Raw genomic sequence first — 18,048 nt, forward strand, 5'->3', positions numbered from 1 at the left:
AGATGGCTTTAACTATCCTGAGACCTGCTGGAAGGGCAAAATGGCAGGATACAAGCAAGCCAGGAGAATTACAGAGCTCACCAGGAACAATATTTTGATATAGATGCTGGACAAGATGACTGCAGGAGGTACTCGGCCAGATCTGCAACTCATCAAAGAAGAACTGGTCATGGATATGACAGTCATTAACAGTCTTGACTGCAAGGATCATGATGTGGTGGACTTCAAGATCCTGAGAGAAAGAAGGCAGGCAAATAGCATGCTATATACGTTGGATGTCATGAGAGCAGACTTCAGCTTGCTCAGGGCAGCATAGGATTTGACATCTAGTACTCTGCCCATCTCTCAGCTCTTAACTGGGAGACTGGCAATAATTCAGAGACTTCCACTATGGATGTGCTGGACTCCTGCCAGCAGATTTGGTTTAGCCTCCAGCACATCCTTCCTGTTCTTTCCTGTATTTTGGATACCATGACACGTACCACAGCTCATCCCTTGCAGTCCCAAGTAACCTCTCTAAACAGACCTGACATCTTCCACCTTTACCCTGGCACACAATCTACTATGCCAGTGGGGTCCTCACATACCTCACAGACCCAGGTCTCTGCACCCCCTGCCACCACTTGTTTCCTCCTGACCTTGTGGATCTGGCAGAAGGGCAAAGCTCAAAGGGTTGTAGCAAATGAGGCTACATATGGCTGGTGACCAGTCACCAGCGGTGTTCCTCAGGGTTCAATTCTAGGGCCAGTTCTGTTCAATATATTTATTAATGATCTGCATGCAGGACTTGAATGCACCATTAGCAAGTTTGCTGATGATACCAAACTGGGAGGTGATGTTGAGTTTCTTGAGGGACAAGAGGCCTTGCAGAGAGATCTAGATAGATTGGCACATTGGGCAATGATTAATGGGATCATATTTAACAAGTCCAAATGATGGATTCTGCACCTAGGATGGATAATGCCGGGCACAAGCATAAATTGTCAGAGGAGTGGCTGGAGGGCAGCCCTGCAGAAAGGGATCTGGGAGCCCTGGTTGACAGCAGCTCAATAGGAGCCAGCAGTGTGCCCTAGCAGCCAAGAGGGCAAACCCCATCTTGGGGTGCATCAAACACAACATAACCAGCCGGGCAAAATAGGTGATTATCCCGCTGTACTGACCTTTGGTGCAGCCTCACCTTGAGTACTGCGTGCAGTTCTGGACCCCACCATTTAAGAAGGATGTGAAGGTCCTTCAATGCGTCCAGAGGAGGGCAACAAAGCTGGTGAAATGACTGGAAGGAATGTCCTGTGAGGAGCGGCCAAGGACTTAATAATGTGCTTTAATGTTTGGTCAGCCCTGAAGTGGTCAGGCAGGTGGACTAGATGATCAGGGTAGGTCCCTTTCAACTGAAATAAAATAAAATAAAATAAAATAAAATAAAATAAGATATATTATTGAATCTTATCCTATCCTATCCGATCCTATTTCTTCTGCTGCAGGATCTCCCTTGGTGCCTGTCTGCTGGAGCTCAGTTTGCAGTATGAGATGGCTCAAGGCATGCCTCCCTTGAGCCAGGGCTCTGCTCTAGACAGAAGTGAAACTCCCATAGGAAGCTCTGGTTTGATGGGGACAGCTAACTCCAGCTTCTTAGTTTAGGGGTCACCATACTGAGTTTTTTCACCTGGCGCAGTCTTTCTTAACCTTGGCAGCACCTCTTCTGTTTTGCAGGGATTCAGTTTACCAGAATGTGCAAATCACTCAAGATTTGTGCAAGAGTCTGTCTTATGTTTCCTTCTGGCAGAAATGCAGAAACAAAGACCAAACTAATTTCAGATGAAGTCATTTTAGCTGCTGTACGGTTACGTGCAGAAGAATGGCGAGGAGATAGGCGATGGAGGTCAGTACAGCTCTTTCCCAGACTCTTTTCAGTTATTTCCCAGGCTCCTTATAATAAATCCCTTTATGCTTTGTTAAGGCAGCAGAGATTTCTATTCCACATTATAGCACATTGTTACTCGTGTTGTCCCTGGCTAGGTTCCTCTGTCATGCACCTTCTCTGTAGCTGACCATGCACTATTTGTGTGTCCGCTTGCAAGGCTGCCCGTTAGCCATTGTGTCACATAGATTTATTGCGTATGCACATTGTCACATAAAAACCTCATAAATTCACACCTGCTGTTCCTCGCCATGGGCTGTCGCTCCGCGGTGCCAGGGATCTTCCTGCTTGCATCTTACCTCATGCAGGAAACTACTGGGGAAGCCCCGCTGGGATGTTGAGGTAATAAAAGCCTTTCGATCACCTGTGCATGCATTGTGTTTGTGTATCTGACCCTGCTTGGGTCTGGTTTGCTGTCACCACTGGCAGAGGCCAGTCGGGTGCTGCCGCCTGGATCTGACAGCCGCCTCAGGTAAAGCTTTGGAAAAGCCAGTCAGGAACAGAATTGCCTAGTAGGCACGAGTGATCTTTAGTGTTTATTCTATAGAGACATTCTCCAAGTAATACTTATGTGAGGAAAAACCAGATCATTTGTAATGGTGGTATTAGTGAACTTAGCTGTTGTAACCATGTAGCCCTGTAATATGGTATTGCCATTGCTAGTAACAGACCATAAGTTTTGTAATGAGTTTGCAAGACCTTAGAGCTGAAGTTTGTCAGGCTTGCTCTGCTTGAACTTTTCTTGACCTGTTTTTCTTTTATTTGACCAGGTGTCCATGGCTAATTTGTTTTACTTTTGTTTATCTTTGTATGGTACCACCAAGTTTTTACAACTCTAATGCACTGATGCAGTGTAGGTCTGGATGATGGCAGAGACCTTTAGAAGTGAAGACACAGGACAGGGTGTAGAGGCATGGGGCTGGATAAGAGATGGGACACAGGCATGGCACTGGGACTTCATGGCTATGAATGGCCTCTAAACCCTGGTTTTCCCAATCTAAATAATCCATCCACAGAAGCAGAATGTGTGATTAGCCTCTGAATTGATGTTTTTGTCTCATATCTCCTTACTAATCGGAGGATTCAGGATGTGCCACTTCTGTTTTGTCCAGGTGTTATAAAACCACGCCACCAGCCTGTACCATTTGCAGCTAGCAAGTGGCAGGCTTCTGCTGGAGACTTCAAAAGTTCAGTTTCCAACATTTCCCACCCCACACACATACACATAATTATTTGCTGTTAGCAGTCATATTTTAAGCTATTTTTTCATCTACTACAGATGTGAAGTGATGAAAAGTGGGAGGAAATGTTTGCTTTTGTAAATGACTGTAAGCAACATCTAGGGCATGCTGTGCTGAAGGATGTAGCAACACAGTTCGAAGGCAACAAAGGGAATTATGGGAAAATTGTCTCCTGAACTCTTTAACAATACTTATTTCGTGTGAGCAAATGATCATTTGTAAGAGGTTTAGTCTTGGCCAATGTTGTGGTTTAACCCTGGCTGGCAACTAAGCACCATACAGCTGCTCTTTAATTTCCCCCCTGGTGGGATGGGGGAGAGAATCGGAAGAGTGAAAGCGAGAAAGCTCGTGGGTTGAGATAAAGACAGTTTAATGGGTAAAGCAAAAGCCACACGCACACAAGCAAAGCAAGACAAGGAATTCATTCACCACTTCCCATGGGCAGGCAGGTGTTCAGCCATCCCCAGGAAAGCAGGGCTCCATCATGCGTAACGGTGACTTGGGAAGACAAACACCATCACTCCGAATGTTCCCCTCTTCCTTCTTCTTCCCTCAGCTTTACATGCTGAGCATGACGTCATATGGTATGGGATATCCCTTTGGTCATTGGGGTCAGCTGTCCCGGCTGTGTCCCCTCCCAACTCCTTGTGCACCCCCAGCCCACTCGCTGGTGGGGTGGTGTGAGAAGCAGCAAAGGCCTTGGCTCTGTGTGAGCACTGCTCAGCAGTAACGAAAACATCCCTCTGTTAGCAATGCTGTTTGCAGCACAAATCCAAAACACAGCCCTGTACTAGCTACTATGAAGGAAATTAACTCTATCCCAACCAAAACCAGCACAGCAGGTTTTCAGTGGGTTTTCATACGGATGACAAAGTTTTATTCTTGATCACAATCTCAGTGTGGCTGTACCTTTTCCAAGGCATTGGACCACTGGAGATCTTGAATAAACCCCTTAAGTTTCATTGTTCTTATGTTATTCTTTTGCATGGTGTTGAAAATCAGTATAATAACTTCCAAAGCTCTATTGAAATATTTTTGCTGAAACATTGCAAGAATATTCATTATAAGAAGAAACAAAAATAGTCAAAACCACTAAAATTATTTATGGAAAATGCAATCAAATACAAATAAGATAGGCTCTTGGGGAATTGTCTCTACAGGCAACACTGTTCTCTCTGCTTGCAAGAGGGAGAGAATATGAAAAACCTGAAAATTACTGCCAACAAGATATACATGTTTGAAAAAATTCAAGTTGCTCATTTCACTTGCATGCCATTATGCCACTTCTTCAGTAATTCTTGTTATTTCTTCAGTTTCATGCTTAATTAATTGATTCTTATATTCTGTCTAATAAAGAAGAATAAAATATTTCATTAGTGTTTCATGCATGAGATTAGCCATGACTTTACAATTTATGAGTCTTCTCTCATTCAGAGAGTTGTTATTTATTATATAGATGCTGTAGTGGGACTCTGTCAATGAGAGGACTGATGTAGATGCGTCTAGGTCTTCTCTCCATGATGAGCTCGCCAAAGAGGTCAAAGACTTTTCGACTAAAAAGCCAGAAAACTCATCTTTTTAAACATGGAAAAGTTAACATGATGAAGGAACAAAAAGTAAAAGAATTAAGGGTTCACCAGTGATCCAGCATGTGCTTGCAGACACAGTCTTGCTTCCAGACCTGGCTGTAGCCAACTTAAAGACTTTGCAAATTGCAAATTCCAGCAAACTTTGCAACATGCTCTCTAGATGGGCAATTCCCCTCTGTTACTTGCAACGTCTGCCTGTCCCTTCTTCTCATGAGTCTCTCCAGCTCTCCACATAAACTAGAACCTCTCAGCTCTCTGTTAGATTTTCTTGCTTACCATATCCTAAAAACTTTTCCTCCTTCAGCATGATTGTTAAATACTAATATGGGTCTCAACATCTGCTATGGCACAACTATTTTTGGCCAGCAGTAGATTTCTTTGTCCGTTCTCTCCCCATAGCTGACCAACAGTCTGATCCTGCATTTTTATTGTCCTGAGAAGCTTAGGCTCAGCACTATTCTAGTGATACCATATGGCTTATAGGGAGAACAGGGTGAAATTTCTCCAGTGTTTCAGGTAAACAGATGACAACTGTTTCAGAATGAAAAAGGAAAACCAGAAAAATTATTTGCATATGGACCTTCTCTTCCAATACCCCAAGAACAAGAAAAAGAAAGTTTATCTTCTGTGCACCTTACTGACACTTAGGTCATACCTTTGAGATTGCAATGGATCCTTATTTACAACAAATTTCAGGCAAATGGAAAGAAAACATACCTGGAAATCCGCTGAAGAGACCTCATGGAATAGGTTTCTTGGCTGTGGTACTGTAGCAGATGTTTTTTTCAAATAAATGCTTCTACAGTGATAAAAAGGATTGGTGAAGGAAAGACTTTGTATCCAAACATACGAACACATAATATATAATAATGCTGCTGAGGAATTGTTTTATTTCTCTAAGACAAAAGTAGTGAAAGAGTAACTAGAATTTGCATAGGCTGAATACAATGGTATCATTTCATCAATGGTATCACCTTCAGAATTTGGATGATAATTATTTATTTTATGACTTATTAAAGAATCATAGGATGTTGATTTTAAAGTATCTAAAAGCAAAATTTCCTCAAAACAAGGAAACAATTTCATGTACCACCCATCTATATTGCAGGGTTTGATGTCAGGAAAGTGGCACTGATATAAGGCCTTGTCCCAGTATTGGAAAATGTTGTTTTATGTTGATCAAGTGGATAAGAAGGTTTGGAATCAGAAATATAGAGCCCAGATGAGGAACATCCAGCAGGTCATGATTGCTGCTACATTTCAATGTCGATTTTCCCCCTCCTTCCTCCTTTAAAAGGAGACTGGAAATTTTCTGTTGGGGAAAGAGGTGTTATTTCAACTACAGAATAAAAATTTTGCACAACATATAAGACTTACACTACGAAGAGAAAAAGTACAAGACTCGTTGTCAGCACTGGTATCAGAAATAACGTATGTGATGAAGTAGATGTGAGTTGTTCTTTTCCTGAAAGACAAGTAGTCATCAAAGTGTCGATTAGTATCACAGAACAGGAATGACCGCACAGCTACATGCAATTTGCTTTGCATGATAGTGTCAAGCACCGGGATGTGGTGGCTTCTTTTTTAGCTTAGCGCCTCATTGCCCGGTGACATGTGAAGGAACGGGATGGCTGACAGTATGTGAACTCTCTGCAGTAACTTGAGACCTTACCAAGCATTTTGTAAGGAGCTGAGGCCTACAGAGTGCTTCAAAATCCAAGGTGGAAGAGAGTAACAGGGGAAAAGATAAATGTATAAAGCCAGAAGTAGAAATGGAAGAAGGAAAAGAGCTGGCAACAGACCTCACAAAGGTCTGCTTTATTCACTGTCTCCTTGCAAGAAACACCCACTGTCACACCAGAATGCTTGGAGACTTCCCTCATAGTGAGAGATATGCCAATTCTCCGCTCCTTTTCCTCCTGGCAAATTAATGTGCAAATATCAATGTCTTTCATCTGTAAGTATGAAGTGATAAATGAGGCAGACATGTAATAACTGAGGGGAAACTAGGTCAAGGAATTCTTACCAAACTCTACGGGTGTACTCCACTCTCCCCAGCTTGTGCTCACTAAACAACCATTGTCAGTTGCTCTGAGTTTGACGCTGTACCTTTTTTCTGCACTGAAGCTCCCAAATATGAAGGAGTTTCCTGGGATGCTTGTCTCCTAAATACAAAACAGCTAGACTGACAACTTTTTATTCACTAGATGCACAGATGTTAAGAATGCATCAGGTTCATTTAATGATGCCAAAGATTACAGAAGAAAATTTTACACATACTTCTTTGAACAGACTAGATGATTTAAATAAAAAATAGAAAATTATCCCTTAATAAATCAGCTTGTTCCATCCTAATTCCTTTTGCTTGAACATTTTTGTTATTGGTAATGTGAAGATGAAATTTGTAGTATGCTTCCATGGCTGCTTAGACTCTGTTAAACAATGGGACTTTGGGAAAAAATAACAAATAGTTTATTGTCAGTCTCTAAATGTTTTATTCTACTAGAAGGTAGATCTTTAAAGATCTGACATTCCATTACCTTTGATGTTTTGAAAACTGAAGTAGAGTTTAATAGCTAGATTATACAGAAGGGAAAAAATTGACATACATTGAAATCCTTGTTAGAAGAATATTGAGTCTTCTTGAAAACCTGATTTTTTTTTCCTTCCTTCTTTATACTGGCTTAATCTTTCAGGTGATATTTTCTTGCCTCTTCCAACTCAACACCTTCCAGAGACAATGAATAAAGAAAATTTTCTCCACACTTTGTGTGTCTAAGTGTAATGTGGAGATATGATCCATATTTATACATATATATGAATTTGATATGACATTCAAAAGACTGTAAAATGGAAGATTTTGTGACTTGCATAGAAGTAATATAAATTTCCACATGTGCAGGTGGGTTTTGTACCATGTTTTATAAATAAAAGTTTAAAACTTTGAATTTAGGAAACTTGTCAATAAAGAGCATACATAGTGTACTGAAACTGGTAGTGTGAAACCAAAACAATTCGGTTGGAGGATGATCTGATATAGGTCACATTTACACCCAGCATATATGTTAGATGAATATGATAATAAAGACTTACTGTTTTAGATGAGGTTTTGATGTTTTTGTCAGGATTATCCTAGTAACAAGAGAAAATTTTGATTTTTATTATTATTCTTTTTTTACTATATAATAAGGGGTCCTGCCTTATGGATGTTTGATTTTGGGGGAAAAAAAAGAAAAAAAAAGTACATTTAATATTTTAAATGCTTTATTTTGAAGACTATGAAGTTAAGCTGTTCTTCCATTGAAAGGTTTTTCCTCACCACTGGTGGTCTGAAATACTATACCCTTTAAATTTGATTGCAGAATTGATTATCAAATAAATAAATAAATAAATAAAGGCTCAGGTTGCCACTAATTAAAATGATACTTTTTATTTTTACAAAACAAAGTATCTAAAAAAATGCTAGTAAACTGGGATGATGTTTTTCTCCATTAAAACTTTTGTCTGTGTAGTTTTTACATTCTTAAACATTTAATTTAGCTATGTTATGTCTCCTTTTTTTTTTTTTTTATTTTTCACTGTTGGAACAATGAACTCACAAATATTTCCACAAATGTTTCAAATTTTATTTTTGATGGATATAATACTACTATCTATATTCATCCAAGTCTTCAAAATACTTGCAATTACTGAAATGTATAATAGCAACCATATACAGTTAGGATATGGAAAACCTGGATGTTCTGTTCCAATAACCTGACAGAATATTTCTTTTTATTCAAAGACATGGATGGGTCTTTCCACCTTAAGTTAAAAAGAAAGGGCACTGAACTTAATAAAACCCTACAATGAACAAATGCTGTATTATTGTCTCTTACATCTGATTGTGACAGCTGTGGTGCAGCCATCCTGACTATGTATGCTTTATGGTCTATACTTTAGCTAAACCCCTAAACTCCTTCAGCAACACCTCACTGGTGTCAGTGAATTGAGGCAACAGGAGAAGGCGGCAAGGTTGGACCCACAAAGGGCAGGATGGAAAGTATGGGGATCCAGGTGGAGATACCTAAGAGCTCTTACAGCACATCCTAACTTACAGGTGCGCCTTTGTAATAAAGCATGTGTTATTTCTTTGCACCTAATTTAGTAATACCATAAACCTGACTAGGCAGTAGTGATGACTACAAGAAGTAGGAACAAACACAAAGTGAGTTTGTGAAAGACATGATAGAAAGTGTCTGATGAGATAGGACACTGCTGAGGGGAAAACCGCAGAAAAGAAATTCCTGACCTAACTTCATCACAAAACAGCAGTAGGACTGAGAGATTACACTAGGATCAAACTGCCTTACAGGGACACATAAAATTGGTTGTATCCAATTTAACAGTAGCTTTTGCTTTTTTGTAGTATATTTAGAATTCATTTGATGTATCCTACAACCGTTCATAATAAAGTCATGAGGTAACGTGGTCCATCCCCCCATACGTGCTAGAATAGTCATTCACCCTCAGTGCGGGGAATCCCCTGCCCAGTTTCTTTACAGACCAGCTGTATGGTGGGCTGAAAGCATTCCCTCAGCTTGCTGCCCTTTTTTGTGAGTGACAGCAGTCCTCAGCTCATGTGCAAGAGCGGTACTACATAGCAAAGAGAGATTAGTTAAGTAGGGAAAGAGAACAGGGTATTGGTTGTACGGTACTGTGTGTCGAAAGACAAGCATACAAAATACTATTAACAGTCATAATTGTTCTTACCTTGCTTTCTATGACAATTTCATATTTGAAACAAGTATGTTTTTTCACATGACTTGTGCGAGGTGGTTGCCACCGAATTTCACAACTATGAGAAGCTTCTGTACAGTTCACAGTGACATTTAATGGAGGGGTGAGTTTTTCTATAATAATATAATTAGAAATACAATTGATTAATAATAATTTCTCCTCACTCTGCCTTTTCAAAATGTAGGTAGATGTTCAAGAAACTGATCTAAAAAGATGTAATGTAGCTTTACCAGAATTATTATATTCTCCCCATATTCTGAAGCAGGATTCCCTGATTTAACAATCCTGTTGAGGACCCCAGAATATCAGCAGCAACAGTAGGTGAAATTAAAAAATACAAAGCATTTGTTAGATTTTACTGAATTCAGCATACAATCTGTGCAGGTTTGTTGTTGGCTTTTTTGTGGGCTTTTCTTTTTGTTTGTTTGGTTTTTCATACTGTGTTTATATTAAACAGAAGTAATTTATTTACTTTTTATTACCAACATTCATTAAAAAAATGAAATTTTTTGCTCACAGCGTTAAGCTAATTAGTTCTTTTCTATTATATGGATGAACAAAATTATGAGATAATGATATAAACCCAACTCCCAGATACTCCCGCTCAGGCATGCCTCGCTAGTTAATCCCAAAAGATGACACCTTTCTTTCGGAGAATAAATATATGACTGAAATGTGCACAATCCTCTGACCTATGATTTCAGATTGCATTCATTTGTTTTTGTTCATTTTTGTACTTTTGACTTTTCAGCCATCAAGGCTGGGGAAAAGGGGAAAAAAATAAAATCTGTTCTGAGGAGCAGTATTTTAAAAACATATGATTTTTTTCAGGGATAAATTCTTCATTCCCTTAGCATAAAACTGGAAATAAAATTGAAAAATAATCCTTACCAATTTCATACAGAAAAATCTTCTTCTCATACGACTGAACGTTTTGTCCACTTCTAGACCCATTTACCAGGAAATGAGCTCTCTTACGTTCTATTGTCACATTTCGGAATCTACATCCTGTGTGCCTTCCAAAATTATCTTTGATGTAATTCTGGCATCCTGAGAAATCTTCTCTCCTTTATATGACATATCACATCAGTTACATATTGACAATGTCACGCGTGAGATCAGAAATCAAAATTCCCTGGATTCAAGCAGATCTACTTACTCTGAGGTTTTCCAGTACAGGAAATACTGGGTATCTTCTGAAGCAGTCCTGCCCACATGCCAAGTGCAGTTCATGAAGGAAACATTAAAAATGACACAGACAAAATTTTCAATGGCTGTCCCATTCATGCCTGCAAACACAGGAAGAATATCTCATGTCCACTCTGTGGAAAAACTATATAATCACGCAGATCTCTGCAAGTTCATTTAGTAATTTTTAGCCACCTGTTTAGTAAATCCAGCTCCATATTGTTTGAGCCTTGCAATTATGTGCTTTAAAATAGCAGTGATGTATCTGTCCTGAGCCATGAGGATTATCTACCATTGTTACAGATGCTGAAGATGTGACTAGGATTTAATCAACTCTTAAAGCACCCCTCATGTCTAACACAGGTTCCAAAATATGAATTTATGAAAACAAGTGACTGCCTCCCATCCAAGCTTCACAGCAGTCCAAGCTAAAAGCTTCTTTTTCCTTATGCTCCCACAAGCATCTGATCATGTAGCTGACAGCACTGATTTGAAAAGAAATGCTGTTATTGAGCAGATCGAAACGTTTGACATCAGTGTATGCTTAGTGAGAAAAGTATAAGGAGAGAGAAAGCACCGAGCAAGCCTTCACCTGTATGCTCTCTCAGCTACAAGTGAGCAGTGCCCTGTGGACTTCCAAAGTTAAAGGGTACCTCATAGATCACTGTGCTTAGCAGTCTGAGAAAGCCTGATCCTCCATTAATTTCCTTCATCTGTTTTGAATACATTTATTTTTTTGGTCTCTACCACATCCCTTGCCAATAGCATGAGCAAAGGGAGAATTAAAAAGGGGTATTTCCTTCCGGCTCCTTTCCTCTTTTCAGCTGTAATGCGAGAAATGGCAATTCTTCTCCAGAAAAGAAGGAGCTCAAACACACTCTTGTAACTAATATTTGTTCATGGCTTGCTCCAGGCAGCTCCTGTGTTGTATGAAGGCTTTTGGGACCACTCTACAGGAGGAAGACTCTTTCACTTGAGCCTACTACAAGTGTAGGCACATAATAAAGGTGGCTGGTATCACAGTTTCCAGAGGCAAAGGCTGTTATTTAGGACACGTGACTGTGGCAGATGCACCCGCCCTGACAAAGCCTGTGGGAAAACCTTCCCGCCACAGTTTGAATCATGCCCGCAGGGCACTGGCAGTTTCAGTTGGTGGGAGACAAAGCTGAGGTCTTCAGCCAATAGGGACCTACGTGACCATATATGACCACAGGTCAGATTCAAATTGGGTATAAATGGAGTCCCATGAGGGGGCCATCTTGAGTCAGTCTCCCTCAGGGCAGTGGGTCTGTGGTTGGAGGCTCTCCCCATGGGTTGGGACACCACCTGCGGTTCATCTTCTGTACAAATTGAGAGACCTCATTTTACATGGGTGAGTGATTTTGTGCATTTTGGGTCATCAGCCATAAACCTTAGGAGCTCTTAAGTCAGTGGTGTAGTACTAATTTCCCGACTGGCATCCCAAACCTGTGAATTGTTAATGTCTGTTGGAGCCAGAGTGGTTTCAGTTAGAACAAAACTTAGTTTGTCCCCTTCCTTCTTGTAAAATAAATATTTTTGTTTGATTGTTTATTAACTGGACTGGCCTAGTTTGTGTGGTTCTGTGACAGTGACATAATATGATATTGTGTAGCTTAGCTGTAAATAGAGCTGGATGAATTAAACCCCATCCCTCAGAACATCTTGGTGGAAGCGTTCACTTCATGTTCATCACAGTGGGAGTCAGCATGCAGTAGGGCAATTATTGGCAGGGACACGCTTTGCAAAGTAGTCACGAGTAGCAACCATCACATTCTTAAAACTTTGGAAATAAAGAGGAATTGTTCAAGAGACAACAAAGTTGTCAGAGTACTCCTGGATTTCTAGAAAACTTCCTCTCTTCTAAGAGAAAGGTTGAAACTGTTTTGAGAGCTTGGTTCAGTGGCATTTCTTTCTACAGCAGTGTTGGCCTAAGCATCCCCTGTCCTTCCCCTACCTCCATGGCTCCTTCCTGATTCCATCCTGCCTCCCTGGCTGTGATAGTGCCATTTCTTGTGGGACCTTGTAGAGAGTAGTTCTGAAGAAATGATCATCACTAAAAATAATAATGCTCCTCCCACCTCAGCAGTTTGAGTTTCTTCTTTTTTCATCTGGCTTATCATCCTTTACCACAAACAATAGAACAAGCTCATCTGAGATGACAGTGTAGGTTAGCAACAAAGGTCCAGAGAAGAGCTATTTCTACTGCTGCAAAAAATGTTGACCCCTATCTAGTCACTACAGGCATTTAAACTTGTGTGTAAGTTTGCATATGTCCGTGTGTGTGTGTAACAAACCACTCCCAAGAGTCCAGTGATTATGGTACTGTACTGAGGTGACAGAGAGCTCTGCTCAGTTCTCTGGTTTGCCATAGCTTCACTTTATGACCTAGGGTCAATCAAATATGTGTACTTCACTTCCTCATTTATAAAAGAAATAGAGAAGTTTTCTTCCCATCAAGAAATTGTGAAGTAAATGCAGCAGTCCAAAGTATGATCACAGGTGCTGTGCAAGTCTTAGACAGATGGGCTTTATGAAGTCTTCAGCAATGCTGCAAATCAAAATCAAAACAGGCTATTCTGATTTCAAATCTGATCACAACCCGATTCACATATGGCCCAACAAGCAGTTGATTTGGCTGGCAACATAGGACATAGGGTGGAGGGAACTCCTAACATTGCATTGTGGTCAAGGAAAAGGCAAATGAAACCACATCCTTGGCCTCTTCAGTGATGGCTTTGGGTTTTTTATACATGAGAGAAATGTATAGAGATATACTCAGATGTTCTTTAAACTAATTAGCCTAAATTCTGCAGCCAGAACATTACTCTGCCTACAAAACAGCCATCACCAACTGCACAGTGTCACATTCATGCCAACATCAAGCACATGCTGGGAAGATCATTAAGACACATGTAAGTCACTTTATCCCCTTTGCCAACAGGACTTTTGTTCAGGTTTTGAGGGGATTTATTTTTCATTTTTCATTTTTTCACTTTCTGTGGATATGCAGAAAACCTCAAAAAATTAGCAGGGTAGGCAAGTATGACTACGCTTCTGTTAAAGTTTATTTTTGAGCCTAGTGTATTCATTCACAGTGTAAGTGTTACAGTTTTATTTTTAGCAACACTTGGAACTGAGGTAAGTCTTCATGAAACATTTGTCCCATTATCTCCTGTTATTTCAATGAGAAACTGAAATTTTTCTCTTTCCAGTTTACCCTTGGGGACCAGCTAAATTTTTCTAGTGGCTTCTTGCTTAACCATTCGTCTTTTAATAACCTCATATTTGTCACTTCTTTATCATTATTTCCTTAAAAAAGAGGTAGGGACCATACTGTCATGATCCTTTTCTGTGAGTTGTGATGCAAAGAAGTTTAGCTGCTCTGTAGTGCACTCTTCCTTCTGAACTGCCTCCTATATTCTATGATAATGAAATATATATACAAGTATACTAATATCCTCACAAGCATCCTTTGTTTCATAAGTTAATAACTTATTTTCCCATATTTTAATATATTTAGTTATATTCGAAATCTTTCTTGACATTCTTTATAACTTTTCATGAAAGAGGTAAGGTACTTAATTTTCGTGGTTTAAGCCCCAGACGCCAGCTAAGCACCACTGGGCTGCTTGCTCACCCCCCACCCCCCCACCAGTGGGATGGGGAGGAAAATCAGAAGAAAAAGATAAAACTTGTAGGTTTGGATAAGGACAGTTTACTAGCAGAGGAAGATGAAAATAACAACAACTGTACTCATAAAAGAATATGCAAAGCAGGTGATACACAATGCAATTTGCTCACCTCTGGCATCCAATGCCCATCCTGTCCCTGAGCACCAACCCCTCCTCCCTGGCCAGCTCCCCCCTTAGTTACTGAGAATGGCATCATATGGAATGGAATACCCCTTTGGCTAGTTTGGGTCAGCTGTCCTGGCTGTGTTCCCTCCCAGCTTCTTGTGAAAATTAACTCTATCCTAGCTGAAAACCAGGACATTAACTGAGACAGATGTGATGATTGTGATTGCACCCAACTGCACAACAACCTACTGTTTTGAGCATGCACAATGCTATTAATTAATTACTTTTCTTGAGTCAACTTAGATTACCTGCATCTTTTAGGCAGATGTTAGAAACTGTGTAGGAGTAGTAGCTGCAGAAAAAGATCAGAGAAAAGAAAATTTGGCTCTGCAGTCCTTTCTGGTAATCAGAGTTATTAACAAGGACAGGATCTCACCTCTGGGCTTTGAACCCAAGAGAATTTTTACTTTTATTCAGTAGTTCTTGAATAGAAAATTCATAAACTTGACTCTTGGACACAATTGATCAGATGTAAAGGATTGTAAATAACATACTTGCTGTTGGAAACCTTACTCTGAAGATGCTGTCCAGTTGTGGGGTGGAGTTTGTCTTACCTATACTTACCCAAGTGCTGTATAGATATGCCCACAGGAAAACCAGTAATTCTATGCTGCCTTAATAGTGGCTGGAAAGAAACAGCTACTTAAGATGCAGTTTATTCAACCTAGTCCAGGATGAGATGAATGAAGGCTTTTCTGTGTTTATTTCTTGCCAGTCACTGAAAAGACAGCCTAGGGTGAGCAGCCCAGAGGGATCCCTCTAGGACTAAGCTATCATCTGCCTTGGTCAGGCGAATCCAGGGGGATTCATTCCTTTTTCCCTCTTACATCATCTGGAATCCACATGCAAGTACTAAACGGTACTTACTTTTCTCACTGTAAACTGCAAATTTATTTTTGTAAATGCCTTTTCCTCCTCTTTCTTATACTTGTGCTGCTATTGTGTGCTTCTCTTTAGAAAAACAGTTGCAGTAGAACAGTACCATTTTCCTCAGAGGTGGTCCAAACTTTCTTTCACATCTCACATAAATGCTGTGCAGATTATTGATCAAAATCTTAAGAAACCAAAAAGTATTTCTGTGTGAAGTTGTTTCTTTTCTGCACTGTAGTTTATAAACTTTCTATGAAAATTGGCTAGTGCTAGACTCTGTGCTACAGCACAAGCCACTCTCAATTACCTCTCAAAGCCTGCTGAGTCCTGACACATGTCCACAGGATATGGTCATGTTAGGAATTTGGAAATATCAGCGAGGTTGAAATCCTGCTGCAGTGGCTATTCTTATCCAGATTCATTAAAGAGTTGATTAGATGAGAATAAATGCTGCCTGATAACCTGCTGATTGTAACATATAACATATAACCTTGCAGCTTATCAGGTCTCAGTACTGCTATGATTTTTATAACCAAAGAAAAGGAAGATTTGTAATTGAAAAAAATGAACAAACAACACACTACTTTTATATCACTATTTTTAAGGGGAATATCTTATCTGTGTTGGGTATAGTACTTAAGACTAGACCTCTGAATTTTATTTCCTAGCTTTGCCTTTGAAACACTTGGAAAGTTATTTTAGTCTGGAGGAATATATGAAATGGAATTATTTTTGGGATTTAAATAGCTTACTTACAGAATATTAGAATTAATTGTGATCGCTTAAAGTAAGGTTCAGCTGAAACTTGAGTGGCTTTGCTTGGCATGAGTGACTGGAGTGCAGAAGCCTTAGGCCGCAAACCATAGTTGAACCTTTGCTTGGGTGAAAAGGAGGAGTACTGGGAGTCTTGCACAATGAGATAAACTGGACCAAGCCTATAATTCAAGGGAGAGACCTTCAAAGAAAGAGAGGAACCATTTCATCTCAAGTCAACAGAAGACAGACAAGACTCAAGTGCAGATAAGATGGGAGGATGATGAAGCTGCATGAGTAGATAAAATTTGAAAGATGTTACTCCAATCATCATAGAGGAAAAGCAGCTATTAAACAAATTGATTGGACATAAAGTCTGTGCATGTTGAGTGGACAGGTGTGTGAACACCTTGTGCTGTGGGGCCTTAAAAGGCACAGGAAAATAACCAAGGGTGTCTCTCTTTGGAAATACACAACTCAAGCTGAAATAAACCGACTCTGTGGCAGAACCTAGGGTCCAAACTCTTCTTTAGAGTCAGAGGCTAAGACTGGATCCAGCTGCTCCTAGACTCCTCTCTGAGAAGGAATTTAGAAAGCAAGGGGGTCTGGTCTGAACCTCATGACTTGGCAGAAGGGTCGTCTTGGACTCCTCTGTAACAAATTACCGCTTACATGTTAGATGTGCTATGAGGATAAAATTATGCCTACATTCCCTCAACAGTTTCAGAGGACTGTGTATATGTGAAATCTTCAGTATTCAAATTGTAATAAGCGAAAAGACACTGACATACTTCCTTTCTACTGGTGCCTAAATGCAGTACTAAAAGAGATTCACTCTGCACAGTGATTTTGCTCTGTGGATGTAAAGAGCTAAAATCTGAACATTTCCAGTTCAAAAGTGTTTTCAAGACAAAATGACATAGGCACTCTTCAATGCTGTAACACGTTTTAACTTAACAAGCAAAATACTGCTATGTGGATGAGGCCAATATTACTGGAAACTCTGCTAATTTTAAAATATTTTGACATAATTATTTTCAGACTGTAGAAAAAAATATGCAATCAAAATTTTGGCTAGACATTCACCAGACAAAAGTATGCATTTGCATACTTTGAGGGGATTTATTTTTCTAGGGATTTATTTTTCTATGGATTTGTCTATCCACCCCGACAGTTATTTTAACAACATTAAAACTAGCACAAATAACAAAATGCACTATTTTTTTGCCTAGCTTCTTTGGAGTAAAAGTAAACAACAAAGACAAAAGTAAACCTACCTTCTCCTTAACAACTCGTTTCCCTGCAGCAGTTACAGTAAAGGGGAAAAAGGACGGAAGCTGTGAATGTGCCTTGGTGGCATATTTCTGTGTGCTTTGACAATGTGACTTCATTACTAGTTCTTCTGAACTGCTCACGTAACAGGGTGTAAAAAACCCGCCTACGTCTTACTCATTTCCCTTACCCTGTACTTCTGTAATGTAACGGGCAAAAGTGTGATTGCAGCAATTGTTTTTCTACAGGGAGACAAATAGGTCAGAATAGAGGGACACCCTCTTTACCACTTCACATAATTTTCACTTATTTCTGTCAGATGTTTTTCATATAGGTGTTTGTACAGGGCACAACCTCAAAGGTAGATGAAAACATGAGTCTACCTTCTGGCTCAGGTATAGGTCAGGTACCATTGCTTCAAGCCACGCCACTGTTTGCTGCTTATTGTTTAGGGTCACCGCCCTGCACAGGAGAATAAGCCTAGCGCTCTGGATTTCATAACAGCCATTCCCACCTTTGTGCTAGCCAGCTTCATCTCCTGTAGATGTGTAACAAACCAA

General features: G+C 39.9%; 1 protein-coding gene across 2 annotated transcripts; it reads right to left on the minus strand.

Annotated features, from left to right (window-relative positions):
• Positions 1-3,512: 3,512 nt before the first annotated feature.
• Positions 3,513-17,592, minus strand: LOC129201740 (granulocyte-macrophage colony-stimulating factor receptor subunit alpha-like). 2 transcript variants are annotated; one of them, XM_054813402.1, is made up of 9 exons: positions 17,494-17,592; positions 10,687-10,816; positions 10,419-10,594; positions 9,501-9,640; positions 7,842-7,880; positions 6,775-6,913; positions 6,126-6,213; positions 5,466-5,547; positions 3,513-4,506 (listed from the first exon to the last, which is right to left on the minus strand). In XM_054813402.1, exons 2-9 carry the CDS (start codon positions 10,812-10,814, stop codon positions 4,435-4,437), a joined length of 864 nt encoding a protein of 287 aa, XP_054669377.1. In that variant the 5' UTR covers positions 10,815-10,816; positions 17,494-17,592; the 3' UTR covers positions 3,513-4,434. The 2 variants fall into 2 exon arrangements, with proteins under 2 accessions (XP_054669377.1, XP_054669369.1); XM_054813394.1 differs by having other exon boundaries at positions 3,513-5,547.
• Between the last annotated feature and the right edge of the window lie 456 nt (positions 17,593-18,048).

The sequence above is a fragment of the Grus americana genome, chromosome 1 (assembly GCF_028858705.1).
Source record: "Grus americana isolate bGruAme1 chromosome 1, bGruAme1.mat, whole genome shotgun sequence".
Classification (NCBI taxonomy): Eukaryota; Metazoa; Chordata; class Aves; order Gruiformes; family Gruidae; genus Grus; species Grus americana.